Source organism: Cyprinodon tularosa, unplaced genomic scaffold (genome assembly GCF_016077235.1).
Source record: "Cyprinodon tularosa strain WSP-4 unplaced genomic scaffold, ASM1607723v1 ctg185, whole genome shotgun sequence".
Classification (NCBI taxonomy): domain Eukaryota; kingdom Metazoa; phylum Chordata; class Actinopteri; order Cyprinodontiformes; family Cyprinodontidae; genus Cyprinodon; species Cyprinodon tularosa.
In genome coordinates, this window is record NW_024038643.1 from 441,975 (window position 1) to 468,896 (window position 26,922).

Genomic DNA, 26,922 nt, shown 5'->3' on the forward strand with positions numbered 1-26,922 from the left:
CACACATATTGGTCCTTGGGGAGAACATCTCCCTAAATAATGCAGTCTCTGTTCGTTCTACACTAATGTTTATTGACTGAGATTTTAATGGAAGTAAAACTCTTAGTTGATGATGCGAGCAAAATAACAGAGCAGCATCTCTTGGGCCTGTGTTCTGATGATTATCGTGTTCTCAGTTGGTTCTGCATTAAATGTCAAATGTCAACTTGATTTTTACTTTTTAGTAAAATTATCCTAAAAATTTTTTTATATTTGTTAAAGACATTAGAGAAATACAGTTGCAAACCCTGCAGTTTTAAAGTTTGAGGTAACACCGCAGACATGATATAGAAGGTAGATAAGACCAAAATTTTACTTTTTGCCATCAAGTAATAAGTGTGGAAGATACTAAAACCATAACCCAGCCCTACCCAAATGGGTTACATGGTAAGGATACCCATCATGCAGTGGGAGTCTTGCTCAAATAGAGACAGGGAAGTAGGTCAAAGTTGATCGAAGAAGGATTGGTCCTAATACAGGGCAAATAGGAACTGAACTAGGTTGAGGGCACAAAAGCCTTAAGACTTGAGAGCAGAGGTTCAGTTGGATGGAAACACCCTCAATCCAAAAAGGCGTCATATTCACAGATCAAGTGCACGAAACCACACCTTCAAAACACATCTATCTGCAGCGCGTCCAGATGGTAATCTGGAAGAACTGACTGCACTGACTGTGTTTTTCAGGTGGATTTTTTCACTTCAAAATAGATTCAAACTACTTTTTGATCACAGCAAATATAGCTGCCATTGTTACAGGCAAAGAAAGAATAGGGTAGCTCCGCCCAACGCACATAAGGCCCACTTTTTCATTTCGCAGCTAGATGTTTCAGCCGCTCGTCAAAACTAAACTTGTACAAGCATAAAAAATGAAGCAGAACGCACGTTTTTGCTGCTGTTGCTGCTTTAGGTGTGAATAGGGTGACCAGATGTCCTTTTTTCTCCGGACATGTCCTACTTTTCATATGTAAAAAAATGTAGGCGGGGGGAAGTACGGGGCCGCCGGTGTCCAGGCTACCGTCACCGGGTCGGGTTCTGTCACTCTGTCCCCAGCCCCGGAGCTCACCGCTAGTTTCTGCTGCACTGTAGTCGACCAAAATCCCAGACGATTTTGAAATCCCCCCCGAACCGAACCTGACCCTGTGATGGTATACCATAGGTGTGAACGTAGCATTACAGTGACTAGCTTCCAGCCATGGCATCTTGCCTGAGCATTGGGGGGTCGATTTGTTCATGTGTCAGGGTACGCGCACAGGGGGGAGGTACAAGCAGATGACCATGATTAACGTGTCATGGAACCAATAGTGGACAACGGACCGTCTTTTTTGATTGGTTGAAGTTCTTCATTGATTTCTCACTGTAGTGGGGACCATTTATTTTAGTTTCACTTCTAGACCTTCTATTTCACTGCTTGCTAAGCAGCTGTGGGGAGATCTTTAAGTCACGTGGTAAACAATCCGTTAGAAAAGATCTCCCTACTGCTCCTTTAAGAAACGGCTAATATATAAACTTTTATGATTCTTTTTCTTTAAAGATTTATAATGGAGATCAAAACGAGGAACCGGAATCTTTCATATAAAAACTGAGAAGCACCATAATGGTCTATAAAACCCTAGAAAAGATTAATAATCAATATTAGTACAAGTAAATCTATAGTAGGTGTTTTAAAAGACTGAATCAAGATATGTTTTCGTTCATTAACATATTAATGAACTAAAACATAAAATGCTGAAAGTCAATACTGTTAATATGTTGTGTCTATAACATGCAGTTCAGTAATGCTTACTTGCTGGCCAGGCCTCCACCAGGCGGGAGGTTAGGGATGTTTTCTGAGGCAATATTTCTTAGGACAGACACCAGGTCAGGGACTCCATCCTCTCCACAGTTTCCCAGGAGCTCTGCAATAAATAAAGCAACACAGACACAAAACAACTACTTATAACTGAGGTCAATAACAAAGACATTTTAGCAACCAACATTTCTGCACAGAGACTAGAATCAAAATAAGAAGGGATATAAGATAGTTTTGTCAGAAACAATTATCATGGGTGTAAAACCATTTTTTAATCAATGATAAAATATTTCTGTGGATGTTTTCAAGGTTTTTTATTTGCCATTTGTGCTAAACCAGCAATCAGACACATTGAAATTATTGTGCAAAAGCCCTAAGAATCACAGCTTCAAAAATAAGTAGGGCTGGGTAAAAAAAATGATATAATCCATTTTTTATCGATTCCTTTACATTTTTGCATAATCGATGATGTCTAGGGAATGAGATCGATTAGATTTATAGTGACGCGCGTGACGTTCACATTCAAATGAGCAGGAAAGATGCACTCAAGATTACTTTAAGCCAGACAGCTGCAAATATAGCTAATAGGGTGACTGAAGAAATTAACAAATGGAGACTAACCAGCAAACACCCTGTAGTTGTTACAGACAACGCTGAAAATATGGTTTGTGCAGTGAAGATAATGCAGCTCATGCATGTCTGCTGTGTCACGTCTGCTTGCTCATATGAGGCCTTTTCACTTTTCACAAACAAGTTTGCACTTTTGAGACAGTTTTGTTCACATCTCAAGTTTGAACTGTCCGATTTACAAGTTTGCACTTTGTGGTTAATGTGACAGGAAAAAATAAAATACATGAGTATTTGGAAACACAGTTGAACCACTTTCATTATTGTAAAAACAGATTAAATCGAAATTAATCGATTTAGAACTGTATGAATCAAAATCGAATCGATTCAGGAATTTGGTGAAAATACCCAGCCCTAAAAATAAGATATGAAATCCAAAAAGAACAAAACTATACAAGCAAAATAAGGCTTAAAATACAAATTAAAGAATTAAAATGTGTGTGCTTAAGCCTGTTGAAAATGCTGACCCTCAACGCGCGTTTCTAGATATTTATCTAATTCCTCCTCTTTTTTCATGGCCTCCTCTGAGATCTTGGGAGCTCCAGGCAAACACACCAGCACCACGCTCATGTTGTCTCTGCTCCCCTGCAGAAGGAAAAGTACAGACAGGAGACATCTCAGCTTCATTGAGTCATGGTTGCAAACGGGAAAAACTTTCATAATCAGGTTTCGATTCACTTAAAAGAATTTACTTTAAAACCTCTGAATACAAATCATGATTTCTCAGGGCTTATATAATAGAAATAAAAACATAGGAAAGATGCTGCTCTAAATTCTGTTCTGCAGTGTTACTCTTGTTTTGTCTTGATTTACAGACAACATAGTTCTCCTCTTAACAGTTGCATGCAGTGGCAACACCTCCCTGAAAGCTTAAATTTAATCCGTCCCAAGCTGTGGCATGTTTTGTCTGCTACAACTAAAAATTACACGCAAAATGAAGGTGGCTGTTCTGCTGTTTGCAAGTGCTATGAATTACTGCAACACAGTTGCTTTGGATTTAACAATTAGTTAGATTTACTTTATTAATGAGCAAAAGACCTTTGCTTCCATAATGCAAACACAGTACTGATGGTTTTACATCACTACCATCGACCTAATGAAAAACTGCAAAGACATGAGAAGCAAAAGGACTAGCAAGCTAACTGAAGAGCAAATATCAGCTTTTTATTGGTAGATACAGATTTTTTTTTATTTTTATTTTTTTTAGGTCAGACCTTTCCTTTGGTTTTTAATAGATATGTTTTAATCAGTTTTAGATTAAACGTAGTAATTTTTGACTGAAACAAATAAAAAATGTGTCCAGATTAGCCCTGATTCCGCTAATGAGTATCCAGCAGGGCTGTGACAAACAATTATTTTATTAATTGAAAATTCTCATGATCAGTAGAGTTATTGGACACAATTAGTTCCATTTAAATTCAACAGAGCTCTTCTAGATTTCTTAACGGCCAAGTTCTTGGTTCTTCTTATTTGTACCAGAAACAGACATAAAAAACACTTATCAAAAAGGTAAAATGCTCATTAGTTTATAATATATAATTTAGGCTAAATTAAACTATCCTCTTAGATGCATCCTTCTTTGTTTTGACCTAATGGTACGATCCCCCAATGCTGACCAATCAAAACAAAGTTCTGCTGACAGCAAAGGGCCACGCAGCGGGGAAGTATCGATCAGCGCTGAGAGCAGAACTGTTGCGGCTGAAGGTCAGACGATGTCAGCGTCTCATTTTCTTTTTTAAGTTTATAGTAACACCTCTTTCTCTCCGCTTCCTTTCACCCTTTTTGCTCTTGCTACATTGTTGATAACCAAACTTTGCATCCATGCATCAGCAGGGATGTATTGTTAAAAAAAAGCCTAGAGGCAGATTATTTTCTCAATGAATTTTAGTAATCGAGATCCTCGATGATTTTAAGGAATCATCACAGACCTGGTCTCCAGAGGTTTTAGTTTCAATACAAAGAAACCTGGATGTCCCCTAAGGGTTAGAGGGTACCTTGGTCTTATCTATGATGGAACAGGAGATGGATTGAGAGACTGGGGCTTCATCCACAGTTTGCTGGGATGGAGAAAGAGCTGAACCAAGAAGCAAAGCTCTGAATTTACTAGTCCTACGTTCCAACCCCAACCAACGTCCTGGTACATGACTCAAGACCAAAAGATAGAGATTCTAGACACTAAGCAGAAGAATTAACTTCCTCCTGAGGGTGGCTGGACTCAGCGTTGGAGATCAGATGAGGATCTCAAAGTAGAGCCCCTGCCTCACTGTATCGTAAAGAGTCAGTTTGGTTTGTTCAGGCATCCTTTCAGAATGCCTGAATTAATTGGAAATTTTAGTGAGGAGGATGAACGGGGTTCAGCCCTGGATCTGTTGTTCTGTAGCCTCGTATAAGTAGAAGAGGATGGATAGATGTATTTGTTCCCCATGTTCTACAATTTTAATTTAAACTTGATAAGAGTATAGAAAAAGCTAAACCTAAACTGGAGACTAAAAATCCTCAATGTAAGAAACAGCATTTTGTTATAATGCAGTGGTCCCACAGTGGATATACTGCAGTGGAAATTTATTGATACAAATTTTAAATTCTGTTACACACACCAAACAACAGTTAAACTATAAATAATTACAATTAAAGGTCACAGTTTTGTCATTTAAAGGCGATTGTAGTTTAATCAATTACAATATGTAATTTACCGCAGTCCAATTTACTTTTTTAAATGATCAAACAGGTTCTGCTGGAGTAATTATCTGCGGGTCTCCAGTTAACATACATAAAAAAAATAGCAACAGCAGAGCTGATTTATGCCTGTAACCAATCCAGTAAGGTTAAAATAACTGGTCTGCTGTACACTTGTTGGTTCTTAGAGAGCCCAAAAAAACATGTGGGCAGGCAGTAAAGGTTTAAAATGTGGAACAGTGAATGGTCTCTCAGGGATTTAAAACACTCCCAGTGGATATTAGCATCAGATTTTGAAATGTACCTTTAATCTTTCATTAGAAATGGATCTGGACTTTGACTAGGCCATTCCAACAGGTAAATAAGCTTCCATCTAAACATTTTATGCTCTTTGTTTTGCAAAGGTGTGCATCTCTTTTTCAGCCTTTGCCAGGTTTAAATTCAACAAGCATTTTTGAATTAAGTGTAGTACTGAATGAATGGCTCAATATGATTTTTTTCTTATTAAATGCTATTAATTTATTCCCCCCCCCCCCCCCACCCCCCACTTTTTTCCATTTCAAAATCAAGGTCTGATTTTAATCTACCCCTCAGGAAGATGACCTTATTTTAAAGGACAACAAAATTCAAGCAGTGAAACATGATTATTTTAAAAGGAATAAAGGTATAAAACATTAAATGTTTGCAGACAGGTAGCCATATTCATTCCTCCTTTTTTAATGAACTTCAGAGGAATCACTCAACTCTCAAATTTGGTTTATTATTAAAAAACAAATCCACATTCTTCTCATTTAACTTCAAAATGACCAATTCTGGCCACATGGCTTAAAAAAACATGAACAAAGTTCTTTAAAATGGTCCAACCTTAAGACAGACCCTAACGTTGCTTTAATAATTCTCTACAGCTTCATGTCATGTGTTTCCTCTTCGTCATGATGTAATTTCCTTATAAAGAAACTGGATTTATTCTGACTTTAAATCACAAACTGGACTCGAACTATTCTCCTGAAGGCAGTTCTGCACATTGACTTTAATTAAAAGGTGGGAGAAAACTGATTAGAAATGCAAGCCGGACTAAAACCTTCATCCCAAGTCACAGTAATCTTGTTTTCCATATTGCTCTGTCACATAAAATCTCAAGAAAATATATTGTAGTTTTCTGGTTGTGGTAAATATTGATTCAAGAAAAATTTACTTAGGTTAATATAGAAGTTAAAAAGGGCTTACCTTATGAAGACAAGTGTCCACCACTGAGTTACAGATCTTTTCCAGATCTTCACAAACCAATAATCGTGATCGTACAAAATCGCACAGCTCTTCATTGGACATGACATCCCAGATTCCATCACACGCCAAAACCACAAACTCGTCTCCTTCGGCGGCTCGCTCCAACACACAAACCTCGGGCTCTGGGCTCACCAGCTGCTCTGTGGGGCCCTTACCATCCACACATTTGTAGTCGTAGTCCCCGAGAGCCCGTGACACAGCCAGGGAGCCGTTGACCCTCTGGATCATCACTGATCCACCGGCATTCTGGATGCGCTCCTTTTCACGGGGGTTGCAGGGCTTGTGGTCCTGAGTGGAGAAGCCCACCTTTCCATCTCGAGACAGTACAGCCCGTGAGTCGCCGCAGTTAATGAAGTAGAGGTGGGTGGGGCTGAGCAACACGCATACGGCTGTCGACCCGCTGCGGTCCAGGCCCTGCCGCAGGTCGGAGAAGCTGCGCATGTACTGGTCAATGTTCAGAAAGCCCGAACGAATCCCATCCTTCACACCCTCCACAGAGCCCGCCCCCGAGCCGAACTCTGCTCCTCCTGACAAGATGTGCTCCAGAAGATGCCCAGAGCAGTAGTTGGCGACCCGAGAGCCGGCGTGACCATCGTAGACAGCAAAGAAGGACCAGTCGGTGAGTCCATGGGGGAGGCCCACCACCGCCGTATGGGCGTCCTCCATTTCCACTCGCCAGCCCTGCATGGAGCTCAGGCCGTAGCGCAGCCCATTTCCCTCCCCGTGGGCGCTGTGTTTCTCCGTTTTCGGCTTGTCCAGGAATGCACCCATCTCTGACTAAACTGGAGAACAAAAAAAGAGGAGAAAAAGGGTTATTAAAACATTTAAACAATCACCAGCCAAGTTGTTATCATTTTACATCTCAGCCAGTTTTACCATGCTATGGTTGCATACTGTCTAAAAGAAACAAAAACTTGATTCCCAACAAAGAAAATAAGTGAGAATTAACACCAACGGCGCTTAGTGCTCAATATGGAAGCATGGGAAAATATTTGGCTTTAATTAATAAAAAAGTTTACCTATCAGCTATCTATGGATAAATAATGGGAGGAAATATATAAGCTAATCACCACAAATTGACAACATCAATTTATCTCTTTACAAAATATCTTTGTGATATTTTTTTTAATCTCAAGCAGTCAAACATATAGTGACTTTCTCTAGTGGGGAGTGATGGCCTAGTGGTTAGGGCATAGAGCTTGGAATCCTGAGATTCTGGATTCGAGACCCACTCCCACAGACTGCCACTCTGGGTCCCTGGACAAAGACCCTTAACCCCACACTGCTCCCTGTGTGCTGCATAATGGCAGCCCACTGCTTCCTAAGGAGATGGGTTAAATACAGAGGTAAATTTCTCCAATGTGAGATCAATAAAGTTCAATTGTTTCCAATACTTCTACACGGAGGTCTAAAAATATGATGAGTAAGTAATGATTCAAGAGATACTAGTCTAAGCTATTACAAGTTCAAACTGGATAACAATTACACAAAGAAATATTCTATAAGTATAATGATCAAAAGTGATGATACTCTATGTATCCTTTTTTATTATTTTTCTTCAAAGGCAATACACCTGCTTTGTGGTACATTGATGAATGCTATTTAGCCACCTTACATCTTAAACACATTAGAGGTAAACCGATAAATCGTCCGGACAATATTTCTAGCTCCCCAGCCCCCCTTGTATTCAGCATTTGTTTGATTGGTTAATTAAATTTTCTTTTTTGATATATTCATGATAATGTAATTTTTATCATGTAAAATGGAGGAAGAAACAGCAATATCTGCTAACAAATATCTGCAGCACATATTGGGGATTAGTATCGGCCTAGAAAAATCTAATTTATGGAGGGTGAGGAGTGCCACAAAACAATAAGTAAATAAATTCTGAATTATTTAATAAAATGTATTATTAATTTATCAAAACTGGAAATAAATACAGAATTCATTAATTACATGGTTAGTTAAATAGATAGATTTTATTTTATTTTTTGTGCTAAAGCACACCATAAATTCATCTAAACTGCCACACATCCATCAGTGTAGAGGGCGGGGCAAGGGTTGCTCTTATAGAAACACTGATGTCTGATTGGATGTTTCTTACTCAGCAAGATAAGACAAGATTTTCTTCCTAAATGTTTTTACTCTAAAGTCAATATTATAACTGGAAAAAGGGCAGATTTGATTTCAAAGTGGTGCTGTAATTTATTTAAAGCATCGTGGTAAAAACGTTACCCTTTTTATTCCTTGTTAGGTCGGAAATACATCTAATAAGCTTATCAGAGAGCTTGCAGACATCAGCAGAATCAAAGTTAGCTCCGCCCACTGACTAGTGGTCAGGTTCTCTCCTTAATTTAGTAGAAAACCACCTAGGGATGTAGGGGTCAGGGTGGTTCTTCCAATGTGCTTTAAATAAATGGAAACAAATTTTTTAAACCATTTACAACTTTCCACGGAGAACGTTGACTGTAGGAAAACCTGGAAGAATGTGTTTTATCTTTCTTAGAGAGAAGCAGCCAATTAGATATCAGAGTTTCATTGGAAGCGGCCTCCACTCCCGCCCACTGAGTTTGACAGGTATAGTTGACTGGAGGGATGAACCGATGGCAGGTTTCTGGCCGATCACTTCCAGATTTTTAAAAAGCCTGACATGCTGATTCCAATTTTGACAGATACAGATTTATTTATTTTTTTATAACCGATTATCAGTTGTTATAAGACTACAAGACACCTTCAAAATGTATATCTTATCTTACAGAAAGACATTAATTAGTACTCATGAAACGATAAAAACTTCTGAAATAAGTTCTTAATCATAAATCAACGTTTAGAGCATTGATAGTGGGTGCTTTTCAGACCTCTGTAGAGGTAGATAAGATCAGCGGAAAGGATTGGTTTCCAAATTAGGTATTGGCGGATCACTGATCTCTCAAAATGAAGGAAATCGAGGGCGATAAGTCAGCCGGCCGATCAATCGGTGCAGCTAATTGCAGATTTAATAATTTAATATTAAATCTAATAATTTAATGAGACTTTTAATTATTAAATTGTACATTTATTTAAATAACTGCATATTTCAATATTTCGTTAAGTTATTTATCTCATTATACATTTACACCTATTTCTTAAGTGTTATATTTATTCAATTGTCTCCCCCCCAAACCTCATACTAGTTTAGCTGTTTTTTTTTTATTTAATCGCTTAAAAATCAAAGTAGAACCTAAGAATCATGTTTTCTAACCTCTCCTTGTAGGTTATCCATTTACATTTTTTGTTTTCTTTAAAAAATATATTAAAAAGGAAATTAAAGACAACTACATGAGGATTGTGTGTGAAAAATATCAGGTAAAAGAAAAAAGCAGACAGAGATCAGCCTGATTAAACACCCAATATATAAGTAATAAATTGTCAACAGCCCTCTCATAGTGCGATAAAGCAAACACGCTCTGGGCGCTAAAGCATCTGATTTATGCAAATTTAATGGTGGACGGCATCAAGAAGGGTTGAGGGTTGGAGTGTTCCAGAGGTCAGATATCTATACCTTTGCAGCTTGACACAGAGCGTCAACCAATCACAAAAGCTAACCCAGGAGTTTTCTGTGAGACAGACACTACATTCAAGCAACGATTTCTTTTGCAGTTGTCAGCATATGACAAATTAATAAATATAAAGGACTTCAAATACACAAGTTTGAAACGCCATCAGAATGGATTTTTTTATATTGAAAAATAGAGCTGATCATAATTACTCCACTAAAACATATATTTTTTTAAACTGTTGCAAAACAATTTATAAATACCTACATTAAATAAAAATGTTACAATCTACCAGCAAAAAAATGTTTTATTTTATATTCTGGTGCTTGCAGTTAAGCAAAAAATAATATAAATAAATAAAAATGTTTTATATTATATTTCTAGCTGCTATAAACGATAGCAGGAAACCCAACAGTGTAGCCCGCTTCAGACAGGAGTCTCTCAGCACTGTCGAACCAAAAATGAAATGAATGTTTTGGTAGGAACAAACCGCATAGATGTTATGCTCAGGTGAACTGTCTCACTTTAAAAACTGTTCAAAATATTAGTTTTTTGCAGCTCATCAACGTAAATAAAGCCAAGCTACTGTCTGGCTTACGACAGAACAGAGCAGCTGGACAACTAGATCGAGCATCCAGAGCGTTGAAGCATCAAAACGTCTTCACAGCTGTTTGACCCTACATCCAAGTTTTGCCATTTGTGTGTTTTTGATGCTCAAAACGTGTTTGGTCTGAAAACACCATTCCTGTCACTTCTTCTTTGTCACTGAGCAAGATAAGACAAGATTTTCTTCCTACGTGACTTATTCTTTAGCTTCTTGAAGGTAAAGAATAAGTAATGTATTTCTCCATTATTAAAGAATATTTCTGTGAATAATTTGGTACACAACAACAAGGTCTAGCCATTATTGTAAATGTAGGAGATAAAGACAACAACAGCTTCTAATATTTAGAGAAAAAACAGAACTTTAAAGTGCATGAATATCTGCAAAATGTAAAATCATTTATGCTTGAAATCAGTCATGTAATAGACTGCCACCAAATTAATTATACAGAGAGATATTTTAGCAGTAAAACTTTGAAATCACGAAATGCTCAGTTGTTCACAATTTAAAAAAAGAAAAAAAAACATGCTGTGTTTTATGCTTGTTAAAGTGTTGACAATTGTACACGACCCCATAAAATACTCCCAAAGCAGCACAAATTTGCATTGTTAGTAATTTTCATTTGCATAACTCCCTCCTATATTTGTAAAGAACATCCTAAAGTTTTTCTTTTTGAACGTAGACTTTAATGTCAGGTATGAGTTTTATATCTTTATTTCAATGAGGAAAAAGAAAAATGATTTTACAAAAGCCCACTGAACTATTAATTGAGTCTGCTTCATGTTTGATAAAGAAGAAATTAAGTAAGTAATTATATAGGAGCTAACTAATGTGTTAAAAACGTTATGAGAAATCATTATCAAATTGAGGAAGATGAGGATCAACTACTAGGATATCATTGTTGATCCAGAGCTTCATTACACAAAAAGAACCTTAGAAAATCTCATTTAAAATATGAATCAAACTTCTGGTCGTTTTTGAACTTTGCCTGTGCATGAACAGGCAGTAAAACAAATCTAACAAGTTCAGACTGAATGACAATTAAACATCTGAAGGTTTATGAAGGTACAAAATGTCTACAGATAATCTCAGGGAAACCATTTTGTATTTTTTCTGTGGATTCAGACCCTTGCCTAAGAGATTGGATTGGAAACAGAAACTCTAGGCCTAACTTGATGGAGGACAAATGATCTCAGAGAACTAAGGCTGAATCCAGTTTTTCTTCTTCTAATACTGATCTTTGCCTAAAGCATACTCATGCACTATGTTGAAAATATATATCAGCTATCATTAGAAATAACCATTACTAATTGGCTAAAAAAAACTGGCTTTTCAACATGATATGGAAAATTCCTCATTTTCTCTGATTTTGGCCATTATGTTCAATACATTTTTTTTTTACTTAAGTTAGGTTAAGCATGTGATCCAGAAAAAAAGTAATAAAAAAAAAGCCCTTAAATACGTATGGTTTTCCACACTATTATTAATAAATATAGCATTAAGTAACTGGATTGATTTTTAAATTAAGTCCTTTTTCGACTTTATTTCATTATTTTAAATGTAGCGTTAATTAGTTATTAATTATTTCACTTTTTACTTTCCAACTTCATTATTTATGTAATATTTTATCAAGCATGAAGTAAAATAAATACATTTCAAATCAATTTTAACCTGGTGATAAAGCCACAACATTCCAAAAAAAAACCAAAACAACGTGACCTAATCGATCTAAATCAAGAAGTGACTGAAGTAATCTTTTTACTACACTATAAGAAAAAGCATCAAAGCAAATGTCGTGGGTTCTTTAAAGTTCATTGTTTATCACAAAGTTTACCTAATAGTATTTTATAAAATACAATAAAAGACATTTGTTATGCCTATCACCATTCAGATTTAAGATAAACTGTTGTGAAATCTCTTCACATCAATCCATTACAATTTGCAAATAAGTTACATTTCTTTAAAGATTGTTGGCAAAACGAAGACTGGAAAATATTCAAAAATAAAAATAACAAGGGTAATAATAAAGCACCCATAATGTGACATTGATATTTCGCAGAGCTTTACTTCCCACAAAAGCATGAATGCGCCATGACAAGCATGTGCCCAAAAAAGGCAGCTGCGTGCCGGGAGTGACTCTGGCTGCTTTCTCAGGAAGGTGCGTGTGAGTTTTTGTCTCAGTCTGCGCATGTGTGCATCGTCACGGTCTGTGTGCGAGAAAAAGATGGCTCTATAAATACACCAGGTCGGTTTAGATTTCCTGGCCAGCGTGAGACAGTTGGGATGGGCCATTCATGCTTCTGCCGTCTTCCTGCCACACGATTATACTAGAAATATCTCAGGCTTACTGTTCTGAGGTGCCTGATTTTTCTAGCATTTTTTTATTAAATGTCGGGATACTTGTTCGTGTAAGAGAGAAAGGCAAGTGTGTGGCGTTCACCAGCCGTGATTCTCTCTAAAAATAAAACAAACACACTGACGCTGCCTAGCAACAGCCCACCCTACAGTGCAAACATCCAGCCTGAGCTCCATTCAGCAACACCCCCCTCCCCACCCATCTTTCTCCCAAAGTCTCTCTCTTTCAGAGGCTTAAAAAGAGGCGCACACACTCAGCTGCTGGTTAGCAAAAGGAAAGGGTCGTTGCATCATCCATCAATTACAGTAGTTTCGGCAGCTAGAACCAGAAATGTACTGTGAGATATTACTGGTTCTACACATTACAACACACTCAGGGGGAAACATACAAACAGAAACGCCAGAACAAAAAACATCATCAGATCACTAGAGAAAATTGAGGAAGTATCAGTCACTGCCGTCACCAGTGTTGTAACCACAGGCCGAAACCAACACCAACGAGCAAGACTTGGATCTGCCAAAAAAAATAGAAGGGCTGAATTTCAAGAGAGAAGCGGGACGTCAGAGATTACATAACGCTGCAGGGAATCCAAATACTGCTCAGAACACAAAAAGACAAAAAACAAGCAGTCCCACAAAACCAGCTAAAGCTAATCTGGAAGAAAATGTGCAACCACGGTCATCAACACATAGGGTAGAGAGAAAACAAACAAAAAAATGGTTATCAATTCGATTAGCACGGTCTAGCATTCATAAAACAGACATTTACTTTTTCTTTAAGAAAGACGATTCTGGCGCAGATTGTCTAAACGCTGCAAGTTTCTCTAAACTTGAAATGTAGAGAGAAGCTATAATGGATAAAAAGGAACATAACTGGTGTTATTCACTTAGCCTTCCTGTTACCTGTTAAAAGTCTCTTCTCTCTTTGCAAAAAAAATAATTAAGATTCCTTCATCAAAATCTTTATCATGACCATATAATCGAAAGAAATTGCAAAATTTCAGTCTTTAGGAAACAGTTTTTTCCATCGAACATACTGTTGGTGTTTTTGAATTTCCAACCCCCCAGAATCAGGTCAGGTGTCAGGCCTATGTCTGGGTGCATCTCTGACCGTGCACACAGGAAGCTGAATGTGCTGTGCTCAGCATGTCTGCTGGGCTCCAGAACAGAAAATAAAGCTGGTAGTTGGGGGAATCAGAAAAAAGTCATGAATTCGTTTTTCAGGCCACAGCATGAAATATATCGAGTTGTTTCGAAATTTTTAAATAAAAAGTTGTAAATATAAATTAGGGTCGTACGGTTCCTTTAAGAAGACTTTTCACGAAAAGAAGCCGGGTGAAACTAAAATTTTTCTGCTTGAGGAGCTCTGGATAGAGCATACTGACAGATTTTTTTTTTATCTTGAATGCAAAATGTTTCTATATTTCAGTTACAATTTTGGTATAATTACTGCTCTAAGTGGGTTGCTCTTATCAGCTGAAGACATGTTTTAGCGTTTCTATTCACCAGTTAGCAATTCATACTTAGTAAATTAATTGATGAATATTTCAATAATCAAATAATCAGGATTAATTATTTCAGCCCTACATACAACAGGTCATTATTTGAGATCTGGCAAACAATATTTCAAGGTTTTGATCAAAGCCTCATGTATATCACCTCATATATTCCAGTCAGTTTGAACAAAGCATCATTTTTAGCAAAATACAGAAATAATTATATATCCTTTTATCTCCTGAGAACAAAAGTGCAAATATAAGATGGTGAATGTTGAATTTATAGCTTTACTTAAGCTTTAGATTTAAAATCACAAATAAACCAAAGAGAAATTTGAGCTTAATCTGACATTATCATGTGGTTTTCCTCTATGTTGACCCAATGAAAAGGAACCATGTGAATGCAGCATTAAACCAACAACCCCTGAGAAGTTTGTGGGAGGATGAGACGAGGATCCCCTCAGTCACATTTCATCACAGCGTCCGAAGCGGCGCCAGAAACAGCACATCTTATTGTGATGTTCTGACATACTGAGAGTTGAATTACAACGTTGAAGCTGAAAACCCTGATTGAGAACAAGGTTGTGTAATCGCTCCTTTCTTTTACTGCGATTGTCAACGGCCGCAGGTTTCTCTTACATGTACCCAAACTAGGGTTGTCAAAAGTATCGAAACTCAAAAAAGTATCGATACTGAAACGTTGTATCCGGATACAATACTCATTTTCAAAAGTATCGATACAGTGCCACCACCAGTGGCACCTAAGCAGTCATTCATCTAAAGTGCACAATAGAGGACAATGCACATTCTGAACACTGTGTGATTGAATAATTCTCTGCACTTTTCGGTTTCAGACTTTTTTTTGTAAGAGGTGCAGCTGCTGAGAATTATTTTTGTTTCTTAACGGGTTTGTCATTGTTATGTGTGCAATGGAAGGAACACTTAATTTTAATTTTATACGTTTTTTTATCAAGCTTGCTTATTATGCACAGCATACAACCTTTATTGTATTTATTTATTGTATTTTATTTATTAATGAAAATATTTCTGTAGAATTTTGGAGTCTTTGTTTTTATCCTTGTGGTATCGAAAATGGTATTGAGTATCGAGTATTTTCCGTAGTATCGGCAGTGTTGTGCCTGAACGCGTTCATTGAACGAAAGTTCATGAACTCGTTCATATTTTGGGCGAACGTGAACTGAACGTACTGCATTATTGCCTGATGAACGTTTTTGTGAACTCGTTCATTTTGGTGTCTGTGAACGGCACGCTCTCTCAGTTCAACTCCGTTCAATAGGTTGCCAGATTTCTATAGAGTCCTCCAGGCGAAACTCCGGCTAAATCACACCGTAAACAGGCCTTAATATGTAGCGGGAAAAACACCCAATCTGGCAACACCAGCTACCAGCGTCGTAGCCTACAGCCGCGTGCGTCATCAAAACAAAATGCAGCGTGGAAGCCACAGCAGCATGGAGGCGACTTAAAACAGGTTTATGACCAGGTGGTCGGTGAGGATGATGGCAACAAGTTTGCCCGCCGGCTTTCAGTAAAAAAATCCGCACTTCAGTAACCTTAAATTCCTACCTCAGCCTGGTCCCTCAGTTTGTGTTAGTAAAATCTTCTTGAGCGGAGGTCTTCAACAGGGGATCCGCGACCCCTAGGGGGTCTACGGAGGTACTGCATGAGGGTCTGCATGGTTAGTTGATATTTTTATATTCCCCCCCCCGCATTTTTTTCCCCCACTAATTGAAATGTCTTTAAATACTCATTAACATGAAATCAACACACTGTAGTAAACAGATAAATGGAGACAAAAGATGTCTTTCAGTCATCAATGCTCACATTCAGAGACACACAGGAGCTCTTTCAAGCTGGGCACCGTTTCCTTCACAACAACCAGGAATCAGAATCAGAAAAACTTTAATAATCCCAAGGAGAAATTAATTTCTTTACATTACTCCATCTGTAATAGAGTGACTATAGGACACAATTTCATACAATATACACTATATTGCCAAAAGTATTTGCTCACCTGCCTTGACTCACATATGAGCTTAAGTGACATCCCGTTCCTAATCCATAGGGTTCAATATGACGTCGGTCCACCCTTTGCAGCTAGAACAGCTTCAACTCTTCTGGGAAGGCTGTCCACAAGGTTTAGGAGTGTGTTTATGGGAATTTTTGACCATTCTTCCAGAAGCGCATTTGTGAGGTCGCACACTGATGTTGGACGAGAAGGCCTGGCTCTCAGTCTCCGCTCTAATTCATCCCAAAGGTGTTCTATCGGGTTGAGGTCAGGACTCTGTGCAGGCCAGTCAAGTTCATCCACACCAGACTCTGTCATCCATGTCTTTATGGACCTTGCTTTGTGCACTGGTGCACAGTCATGTTGGAAGAGGAAGGGGCCAGCTCCAAACTGTTCCCACAAAGTTGGGAGCATGGAATTGTCCAAAATGTCTTGGTATGCTGAAGCATTCAGAGTTCCTTTCACTGGAACTAAGGGGCCAAGCCCAGCTCCTGAAAAACAACCTCACACCATAATCCCCCCTCCACCAAACTTTACACTTGGCACAATGCAGTCAGACAAGTACCGTTCTCCTGGCAACCGCCAAACCCAGACCCGTCCATCAGATTGCCAGATGGAGAAGCGCGATTCGTCACTCCAGAGAACGCGTCTCCACTGCTCTAGAGTCCAGTGGCGGCGTGCTTTACACCACCGCATCCGACGCTTTGCATTGCACTTGGTGATGTATGGCTTGGATGCAGCTGCTCGACCATGGAAACCCATTCCATGAAGCTCTCTGCGCACTGTTCTTGAGCTAATCTGAAGGCCACATGAAGTTTGGAGGTCTGTAGTGATTGACTCTGCAGAAAGTTGGCGACCTCTTCGCACTATGCGCGTCAGCATCCGCTGACCCCGCTCCGTCAGTTTACGTGGCCTACCTCTTCGTGGCTGAGTTGCTGTCGTTCCCAAACACTTCCATTTTCTTATAATACAGCTGACAGTTGACTGTGGAATATTTAGGAGCGAGGAAATTTCACGACTGGATTTGTTGCACAGGTGGCATCCTATCACAGTTCCACGCTGGAATTCACTGAGCTCCTGAGAGCGACCCATTCTTTCACAAATGTTTGTAAAAACAGTCTGCATGCCTAGGTGCTTGAATTTATACACCTGTGGCCATGGAAGTGATTGGAACACCTGATTCCAATAATTTGGATGGGTGAGCAAATACTTTTGGCAATATAGTGTATATAAATAGGGGGTCCCCGCTCCATCTCGCCATCAGTTTGGGGGTCCTTGGTCTGGAAAACATAGAAGACCCCTGTTCTTGAGGGTTTTACTATCCATGTAACTTGTTTGTTAAAACCTGCCTGGTATAATTTTCCAGGATTCCTTTTTAGTATGTATTGAAATGGAATTTCAAATGGAAAAAATTATAAAAAAAAAAAAAAAAAAAAAACATTTGCACCTTAAAGACTACTTTCCTATTTTTCTTTTAATAATTACTCATAAAAAGACCATTCAAGTAGCACATTTTTCCTGATGTTTTTGAGAATATACTGTAGGGGTGAAAGCTGCAGCTGCTACTAGTGTGAAGTGAATGGACAGCAACAAAGCATTAAAGCAACAATGGGGAAATGCTGTCCCCTCAATGCTAATGTAAACCCTGGTTGGATAAGGATTCAAAACTGGATATGAAGATGAAATATGACGCACAGTTTCAGAGTTATAACTGATAAAATAATTGCTGTCTGTGGTTCTACAGTAGGCTATGGTGTAATTGAGCAATATATGAAAAAAAAAAGAACTATGAACTAGTTCGTTTTTTGGAATTGTGAACTATGAACTGAACTAGTTCATTTTAAAATGTGTGAACTGAACTTTGAACTAGTTCACGTAGAAAGAGAACTTTCCCAACACTGAGTATCGGTATCGAGTTGAAAAGTTTAGTATCGTGACAACCCTAACCCAAACACTAGAATGTACTTTTAATGTCAGGTATTACAAGCAAAATGATCCTCCTGGGTTAGTTCCTCAGTTTGGTCTTTATGACAGTTGGTGTGTTTTTTTCTTTTATATGATGCAGATGCAACTAATGAACGTACAAACATATGCACATATTAGCCGTTGTAAGGAAGACAATGGTAATATCAGACTATCATGAATGAAAAGAATCCTAATCAGGGCTTTTTTTTATTGTTACTTAAATTATCATAATAAATGCTGTGAAATATGGTAGATAGATTTAAAAACGATTAATTTTTTTTATTTTTTTTTTACCAATTTCCAATAAACCTGTTCTTTTTACCAACAGATCATTACATCATATCAGGCACAACTTTGCATCAGAGACAATACTCCTGTGTGCTGAAAAATGGCTTAAGGATAGCCTTTTTATATCAGAAGTGTTAGGTTATTTCGGTCAAGTACAGGCCTACAGATTTATAAAGCAGCTGCATTTTCTTTGATCTATGACATGTTTGTGGATAATTCCGATTAAAAGAGAACAAAACAATCTAAAATTACAGAAAGTCTGAAAGGAGGAAAGTACGGTTGTTTTATTTTATGCTTTTAAGTTTCCTAAATAATAAAAATGATGGTTTTTGAGGGGCTGGGTATCGCTGGAGAGATTTTGGACATCTTAAAGTTACGTTTAAGGATCTACATGCTCCAGGAAATACAAAGGCTGTCTGTCTGAAGCCTGGCACACACTGTGGCATATCGAAAATCATACGATCCTTCATGTCACACTGTAGGGGCACTTTATGAAAGTAACTCCTGGCCTACTGCATAAAAGAAAATGCCAGACTGCATGACTTGTTGCTGCTATATATTTGTGCAGCCCTTTTTCAACTGGCATATTAATGAATGGAGAGCAAGATATGGATGTTGACATGTGTAATATTAGAATGGGGTGTTGAAAGGAAGGAGAGGAGGAGGAAAAGCGAGACAGCCGTAATAGCTCTGATGTCGGGGCAGAAAGAAAAACAAGAATTGGACATCAATCAGAGCAGCAGCCCAACTGTTCGACAGTCTTTGGTTGGGTGAGAGGTGTTTCAGCGGACACTGCATCTCTCACAGTGAACAACATCAGACAACGGATTTAAGCTTATAACAAGACTTTTTTATATTTTACAATGAATGATGACTGCTTTCAAAAGTTTAACATTTCTGTTTTAAAGCAGTAAAGCCCTGAAAGGCTCGGACATATGAAATGAAGGAACCCGTGCTTCTTTAATGGTAAAAACTGACTGCTCTTGGTGGGAGGGAAAAGCATGTACCGGTACTTTGAATGTTTTTTCTGTTTTCTTATGCCACGTTCAGAAACGCGCGTGCTGCTTAATTTTTGATGCTTGTACAAGTTTAGTTCTGACACGCAGCTGAAGCAGTTTTGATGCTCCAGCTGTGCGGTCAAAAAGTGGGTCTGATGCGCGTTGGGCGGAGCTAGCCTATTCTTTCTTTGCCTGTAACAAGGGCAGCTATATATACTATTATGTGTATGGTGGATAAAAGGTAGTTTTAGTGTTTTCAAGTGAGAAAGTCTACCTGAAAACTTAGGCCCCGTCCACACAAAGTCAAAACGAACACGAAACGCTAATATTTTCCAGAACGTTTGTCGTAAAGACGAAGACGTAAAATAAATGTGAGCGTCCACACGAATGCATGAAAACGCTGCAAAATGTATGCCAGGCCTGTAAGTGGCGCTGTGGTGCCAAAGCAAAAATAGGCGACGAAATGTTGGGCATGCGCATTAATATTTATACATGGTTGCCCTGCGGGTCCATTTTCGTGGTTCAGTCAAATTCAGGTGCTGAACTATGTCGTCGATATTGCTCTGTTCTTCCTGGAGATATTCCAGAAGAAGAAGATTCTGTTGTAAGCCCGACAGCAGGGTGAGTAGCATGAGCAGCAACCATTCAACACAGTACGGCGCCATTGTTGTTGTGATACTGTGTCGCGCATGCGTGTTTAGAGGCGACGCTATGACGCATGCGTGTAAAAAAAAAATGCGGTTAGAGCTTAAAGATGGAAACGCGAAAACAGCGTTTCAAAATCTTCCCACTCTGAAGGCTGAATAAAAAAAAGATCGTTTACAGACCCCCGAAACGCCGGCTTCGTATGGATGAGAGGCTGGTTTGGTGAAAAATTTGTGTGTTTAGGCCAGGGTTCGGCTTCGTGTGGACGGGGCCTTAATCTTCAACAGCAGCCTCTGGCCCGGTCGCCTCTTTGTGGTTTTCAGTAAGTGTTTGTGGCTGCTCGGAGGCCTTTTTTACGTACGTAAACCAAACTGAAGCCACCCGAATAATAAAATCAAACATGTTTTGCTGGCAGGTTTCGACATTTTAAGTTAATTTAGGCGTTAACAACCCGCTTCAGTGGAGCGATCATAGCGATCTGCATCAGCAGTGCTGTGTAGGTCTCCCTGCCAACTCCCAGATCAACTTCTCTGTTTGCTTGATGTGGCGCGTCGAGCAGCAAAAGTTCAATTCTTCCAGCTACAGCAGCTGCTGCTTCTGAAGCGCGTTCCGCACGTCAGATGCTCTAAAGCTCAGAAGCGCTGCTCCTGCTGCTCAAAATGCGCTGCGCCTTTATGCGCACCAGCCATTGACTTTGCATGTAAATTAGCTGCTCCTGCTGCCTCTGCTGCTTGCGATCTGAACGTATATTATGTTATTTCTACAAGAAAATCAGACTGCATCAGCAGGATGTTCATTAGTGATGTTAAAACTTAAATGAAGCACAACTTATCTAGCCTGATAAACCATCTAAATGTGAGATTAAATGTGTAATTTAGTCTGGCCCCCGATGAATGAGACATCAGAAGATTGTTGATGGGAAAAACCTGTTGCCTTTCAAATCATGTCTGTACCTATTGGCCAACGCTTTGACCAATGAGCGCAACTGACTGTGACGTAGTAAGCGTGACAGAAAGCTGGTGGGCGAGTGTAAACAAACAGCTTGTCAGTAAAATGGCGAATACCTCCTTCTTATAAATGAAGGAGCGTAGAGCCTCTTCCTGCTCACGTTTCAGCGGAAACCCCAAGTCTAATCCTTCCAAAACTGATTCCAAAGCTGAGTCAAACAAGAACTGTTCCAATAGTTGGTGGCTACGGTACAAGGCTACAATTTTTCTGTATTTCCAATTAAGCACCTAAATGTAAAACTCCATTTGGAACGAACAACTAAGCTTATTTTCGTTTCTTAAGCTGAAATCCCGCTGTTGCCATAGTTCTCGATGTCTCTTCGACTTAAGTAAGCACATGTACTTGTTGTTGTAGTGTGAACCAGAATGCTTTCTGGTTTGGTGGAGGAGCAAGTGATGCATTCATACCATGTGGGATACACTAAACTCTCATTGACTTAAATACATTAAAATTTGCACTCAATGGACGAAATAAAGTCATTTTAACCATTACACAGATGAAGACTTGAGAAACACCAAGTATATTCGATGTATCGCCCAACCCTAATTGCAATATTAACAAAATACAATTTTCCAATCGCAAAGGCATATGCAGTTTTGGTAATATTACCTATAAGAAGAGTAAGACTACGTTCACACTGCAGCCTGAAGTGACCCAATTCCGATTTTTTTGCCCATATGTGACCTGTATCTGATCTTTTTATGACAGTCTGAACGACACAGATCGGATTTTTTCAAATGCGACCCAGGCCACTTGGATATGTGGTCCTGAATCCGATACGTATCTGATCTTTTCAAATGCGACCTGTGTCTGTACGGCCAGGTCGCATTCATCCGACCTACACGTCATTGATACTTGACAAATGTTACTAAACGTTACTAATCTGCGTCCTACTAAGCGGAGGTGGGAAAAACTAATAACCATGGCGGAAGATAACACAGAGAGCAGTCAATAGAGAGCTCAGTGAGAGCTCTGTACGGACGCTGCTATTACTGCCCCACAAAACGCCATTGCAAGAAATCTGGCTCTCTTTCTTTTTGATCTTCTTAAAAAGATTTCGTTCGTAATGTGCCTGCTCCTGTTGGAGAAGAACTTAAAGAACGCAATATACGCTGCGGTATTACGAGTCATGTTTACTTCCGCAAACACTGAGGACGCTTGCTACATATGACGTCATCGCTTCCTCGAGTGCGCATGCGGGACACTTCGGTTGAACGCTTTCAGTTCACACAGTAGATCACATACAAGTCGCATATACTTGGAAGTGTGAACGGACATGCAAAAAAATCCGATTTCACAAAAAAATCGGAATTGAGCATTAAGGCCTGCAGTGTGAGCGTAGCCTAAGACACCAACTTTCTTCCAACAGCCCTTTAAGTGGTGGTTTATATGCTTAAAATTGCATATCTGATGTTTAGAAAAATTGTTCACCCCTAGTTAAATAACTGCTCTGTGGAAAATCCCAGAGGATCTGTAAGAAATGATAATAGATTAAGACACAATGGAAGCAGTGATAAACAGATTAGACAAAGAAATAGTACTCTGCAATAAAAAGAACCCTCTAAAAATGACAAACCGACCTTAAGGAACAGAGAGCAGTACTTTAAACTCCACAGAAGGAATCTACAGCAAGTGGCACTTTTGAAGTTTAGATACCGTGGGATAAAAATACTGACGAAGAAACGTAATAGAAAACCTCGCTGTATGACGATACAAACCTTCTTACTCATTTCACACAAACCAGTCGAAACGATGACAGCGCCAGGCTGCCGTCAGCCTCACATCTAATAAACAGTGTATCAACAAAATTACAACCCACAACTAATGCAACTGTTGATACAGGCTGTGAGTATGAACTATTTGACATTTAGGTGACATTTTACAGGGATGTCGGTTTATTTGAACAAGACCAAACAAGCTGATTTATGTTTCTAAATGCTTCCAAGTAGCCATTTTGAGCTTCAGCAATGACTGACGAAGCCGAAAAGTGTGATTATTTGATTATTGGAAATATCGCAGATTAATTTAGTAATTAAATAATGGTTAACAGTCTTCAAACTGTAAAACATGTCTTTTGCTGAAAGAACAACCCAATCAGAGCAGTATACAAGATGTAACTGTAGCAGAAATTTAAAAAATTCACTTTATCACATAATGAATATTTCTGGAAGTAAAATATGAATTTCAAACATTATTAAAAAGCTAAAAGCAACAAAAAAGCGCTGCTTGTCAGATTTTGTTGTTTTATTAGCCCCAGGTAATTTGATTTTCATGTAAGATGTGAAATGTTTAAGAAACTGATTTCTGGATTTCAGGAACATCAAATTAACACATTTGAAATCAAATTGCTCTCCTGAATCAATACTTTTCAGGTAACATAAATGAGCTTTTGGATGATGTTCTAATTTATTTTGATGCACCAGTAGAAATTAGGTTTTACCTATAATTTGGTCAGATCGCAGCAAACGCTCCTACAGATATCGAGTCTCATTTTCTTCTATGCAGAACACAGTGACAGCAGACTCAGATAAGACTATCAGTTATTGAACTCCACGTGTATCTGGCAAGTAGGGCATTGGCCTGACAGAGTGATGTCATGCACCAGTCACCGGTACACCTTATCGTAATCTGATATATTTGGGAAGGTGAGCAGGGTGGCCGCGTTTCAGCCCCTTACAATACAACATTGATGAAGACATACACCATAAACTTTAGCCTTGATCATACCCTGCTCCAATCTACAGTGGTGATATGAAATGACTTACAGATCCAAGATTAGTTAAGGCTGACAAAAAAAAAAGACAGTAAACCTGTCAGCTACAAAACTTGCAACCTAACAAGTTTTTTTGTATTTTATTTTATTTTTTTTAAAGTAAGGCTTATATTTGTAAGTGAATTACCAGAAATTCATACAGTGTTGCCCTTTTAAATATTTATTATTACCGAAGCATCAATGGAGGAACTGCGCTTAACTGATTACAACTTTCAAACCATTTTGTAAAGCTGAGAAAAGCAATAACCTTTTTTTTGTAATGATCTGCATCTAGTGAAGGGCTAACCTTGGGGAAAGCCTACATTGTACAATTTCTTTGCCATTTTTGGGCTGAATTTTCAGTCTTGTGAGAATTTCTTGGATCCTGACTGGTATAGTATACAGAGGGTAACCAGGGCCAAACCTCACACATGTGCAAAGAAGGGGAATTCTTCTTCTTCTCTGACATAACTTCTAGATACCTGAGGGCGACCGGCTCCATCTCTCTACTACGCATGGTTTTTTGAAATGCAGTATGAGCAATCAGATGGTACCTGAGCATCAGGCTGAACAGTTTAAGAAAATATATCATGAGCTTTTAAACCAGTTCATCCTACAGTGTGAGCAGTAGTCGAATTGAAAGTATCATTTAGGGAAAAGGCATATTTCATACTTTTATAAATTTACTCAAGCCTTTTTTTTTTATTTGTGGAGTTAACCTTCCTAATATAAATATTCAAAGTTCTTTCAATGTAATTTTACACTATACTTTGTTTGACCGTTTAACTCTTTATATCACTATGCCTATCTCTTAACTAAGGTGCCTTTTGGCTACGTTTACCGGTTTAGCTTTTTCCTCTCGATTTCAATAACTTTAGTGGTGTTGTTAGGCATAGAGAAAATGTGGTCTACTATCCAATCCGCAGAAATGTCCGATCAGTAATTTAAATCTGAAACCACCAAAAAAATAACTAGTGACCCTTTTACAGTTGACGAGGATGTAGGTGCAATACTCGCAAAAACCACAGAGGGGCAGTGATCAATATAACAAGTGGAAATGCAGTAAAAAAAAAAAAAAGAGAAGAAACAGTTGCCATACCACTTCCAAAATGGCCGAACGCAGTATTGTTTATTTAAAAATGTATTATTATTCAAGAAAAGCTGGTGTGTTTATGGCAGCTACACAAAAGTATATTGTGGAATAAAACGCTATATTTACCTACCGCACACAGAGAAACGTGACGATGTGGAAACAAGCCACCCATACGGACCTTTTTGGGGGTTTTTTCATAACAGATATAAAAAAAAAAAACTGTTTTATAAAATAAAAGCTGAATGCATTGTATACTATGTGTAGATGTGTCAGACTTTATGCTGTATGTTATGGAAACAGAAACTAAAACCCTTGTTTTTACCACAAGCTTGGCCAATAAACTCAACCCTGAATGCTGTTTTATATAACTGAATAAACAATAACCACATTTGACCACGCTGTTCCACTTGAACCTTCTGCACCATTTAATGTCAGTGCAGGCAACTTGGCCGTGGAAAAAAAAGTTATATCCTCCCATTTGGAACTAGGCTGGTGCGCGCATTCCGCTCCAAATTACAAAGATTCGGAGGTGCACGACTTAGCGCTGATACTTCGCCCTCGCGCCCTGTTCGAGATATAGATTGAGTTCCGCTTAAATTTTTTTTCTTTGAACCTGTTGAACTAAAATATATTCTTCCTGGATTTAATTCACATGCAACCTCATTTACTGTGTTCCTCTGTAAACTGTCTTTAAGTTTAATTGAATACCATAACATTGATTTTGTTTCAGTTCAGGTTATAATAACCTTGTTGAACACTTGAAATTAATTTATAAAGCTTATCTTGAGTTTTAATTGTTTAAAATGCAAATCATGTGATGATGTCATTTAGCGCCAACCCCTCAACACAAACACACACACAAAATGCTGGTGAGAAGACAACCCTGGATCTTGGGAGATACTGCAAAGACAGGACTAAGAAAGTACGTATACAATTATGTGTTGTTTTGGGCAGCAGCTTAGCAGCAGAGCCAATTGCTCAGCAGAGCTTAGACGTGACCTTCAGAAAATGTTTTCTGCTGTTAAAAATGAAACATTCACAGCACATGCAGCATTTACACCCAAACAGAGGGAGCTCCATTTTTGGTCTTGGTAGAAATGTGCAGCAATCAATCTAGCAATGCTTGACACTATCACGAATCAGGCTTTCTGCTTAACTTATAACTTGATACTATGGTGAGCATCTGATTTAAACCCACATGCAGTATAGGGCTAAGTGATGACTATCATAACCCATCAGACCAAACACAAGCTACAGAAAAGACATAGCTGCCCAATGAATCACACCAGTATCTTATGCTATTTGGGCATCAAGAGATGCAACAGATGCAGATCTTTTAAACTCAAAGAATACTCTGCTTCATTGACATCACCCCATCGCCTGACACATGACTTGGCTGATGTAAACATGGATAAAAACTCAGATCTCTATGATACAGAAATTATGAACCAGGAAATCACACATACACAAATGTGGCCGTACAACTAAGACGTATAATAAGTAAATATAATAAGTTTGGAGAAAGAAAGCGCTAATAAGGTCTTTAATAGGGCGGGGGGGACTATGTATGAAATTACAGTTTTCCTTACAGTATGAGTGTGCAAACTATATCGTAATTGCACATGAGTTTTTGGACGTGCAAATAGTAAACTGGTTTGATAGATGTATACATATAAAACAAAATAGAATTCAGATACCTAGATAGTGCTGCTGGGCAATAGAGATGATGTTCTAGAACG

General features: G+C 38.5%; 1 protein-coding gene across 2 annotated transcripts in view; it reads right to left on the bottom strand.

Moving 5' to 3' along the window:
- ppm1bb (protein phosphatase, Mg2+/Mn2+ dependent, 1Bb) overlaps window positions 1-26,922 on the bottom strand; it is a 37,054-nt gene that overhangs the window by 7,991 nt on the left and 2,141 nt on the right. For both annotated transcript variants that reach the window (XM_038282514.1, XM_038282513.1), the window contains exons 2-4: window positions 6,358-7,199; window positions 2,922-3,039; window positions 1,822-1,933 (exon numbers count right to left, since the gene is read on the bottom strand). In XM_038282514.1, the coding sequence (XP_038138442.1) occupies window positions 1,822-1,933; window positions 2,922-3,039; window positions 6,358-7,188 (1,061 nt within the window). In that variant the 5' untranslated portion in view covers window positions 7,189-7,199. The remainder of the gene's footprint in view (window positions 1-1,821; window positions 1,934-2,921; window positions 3,040-6,357; window positions 7,200-26,922) is intronic.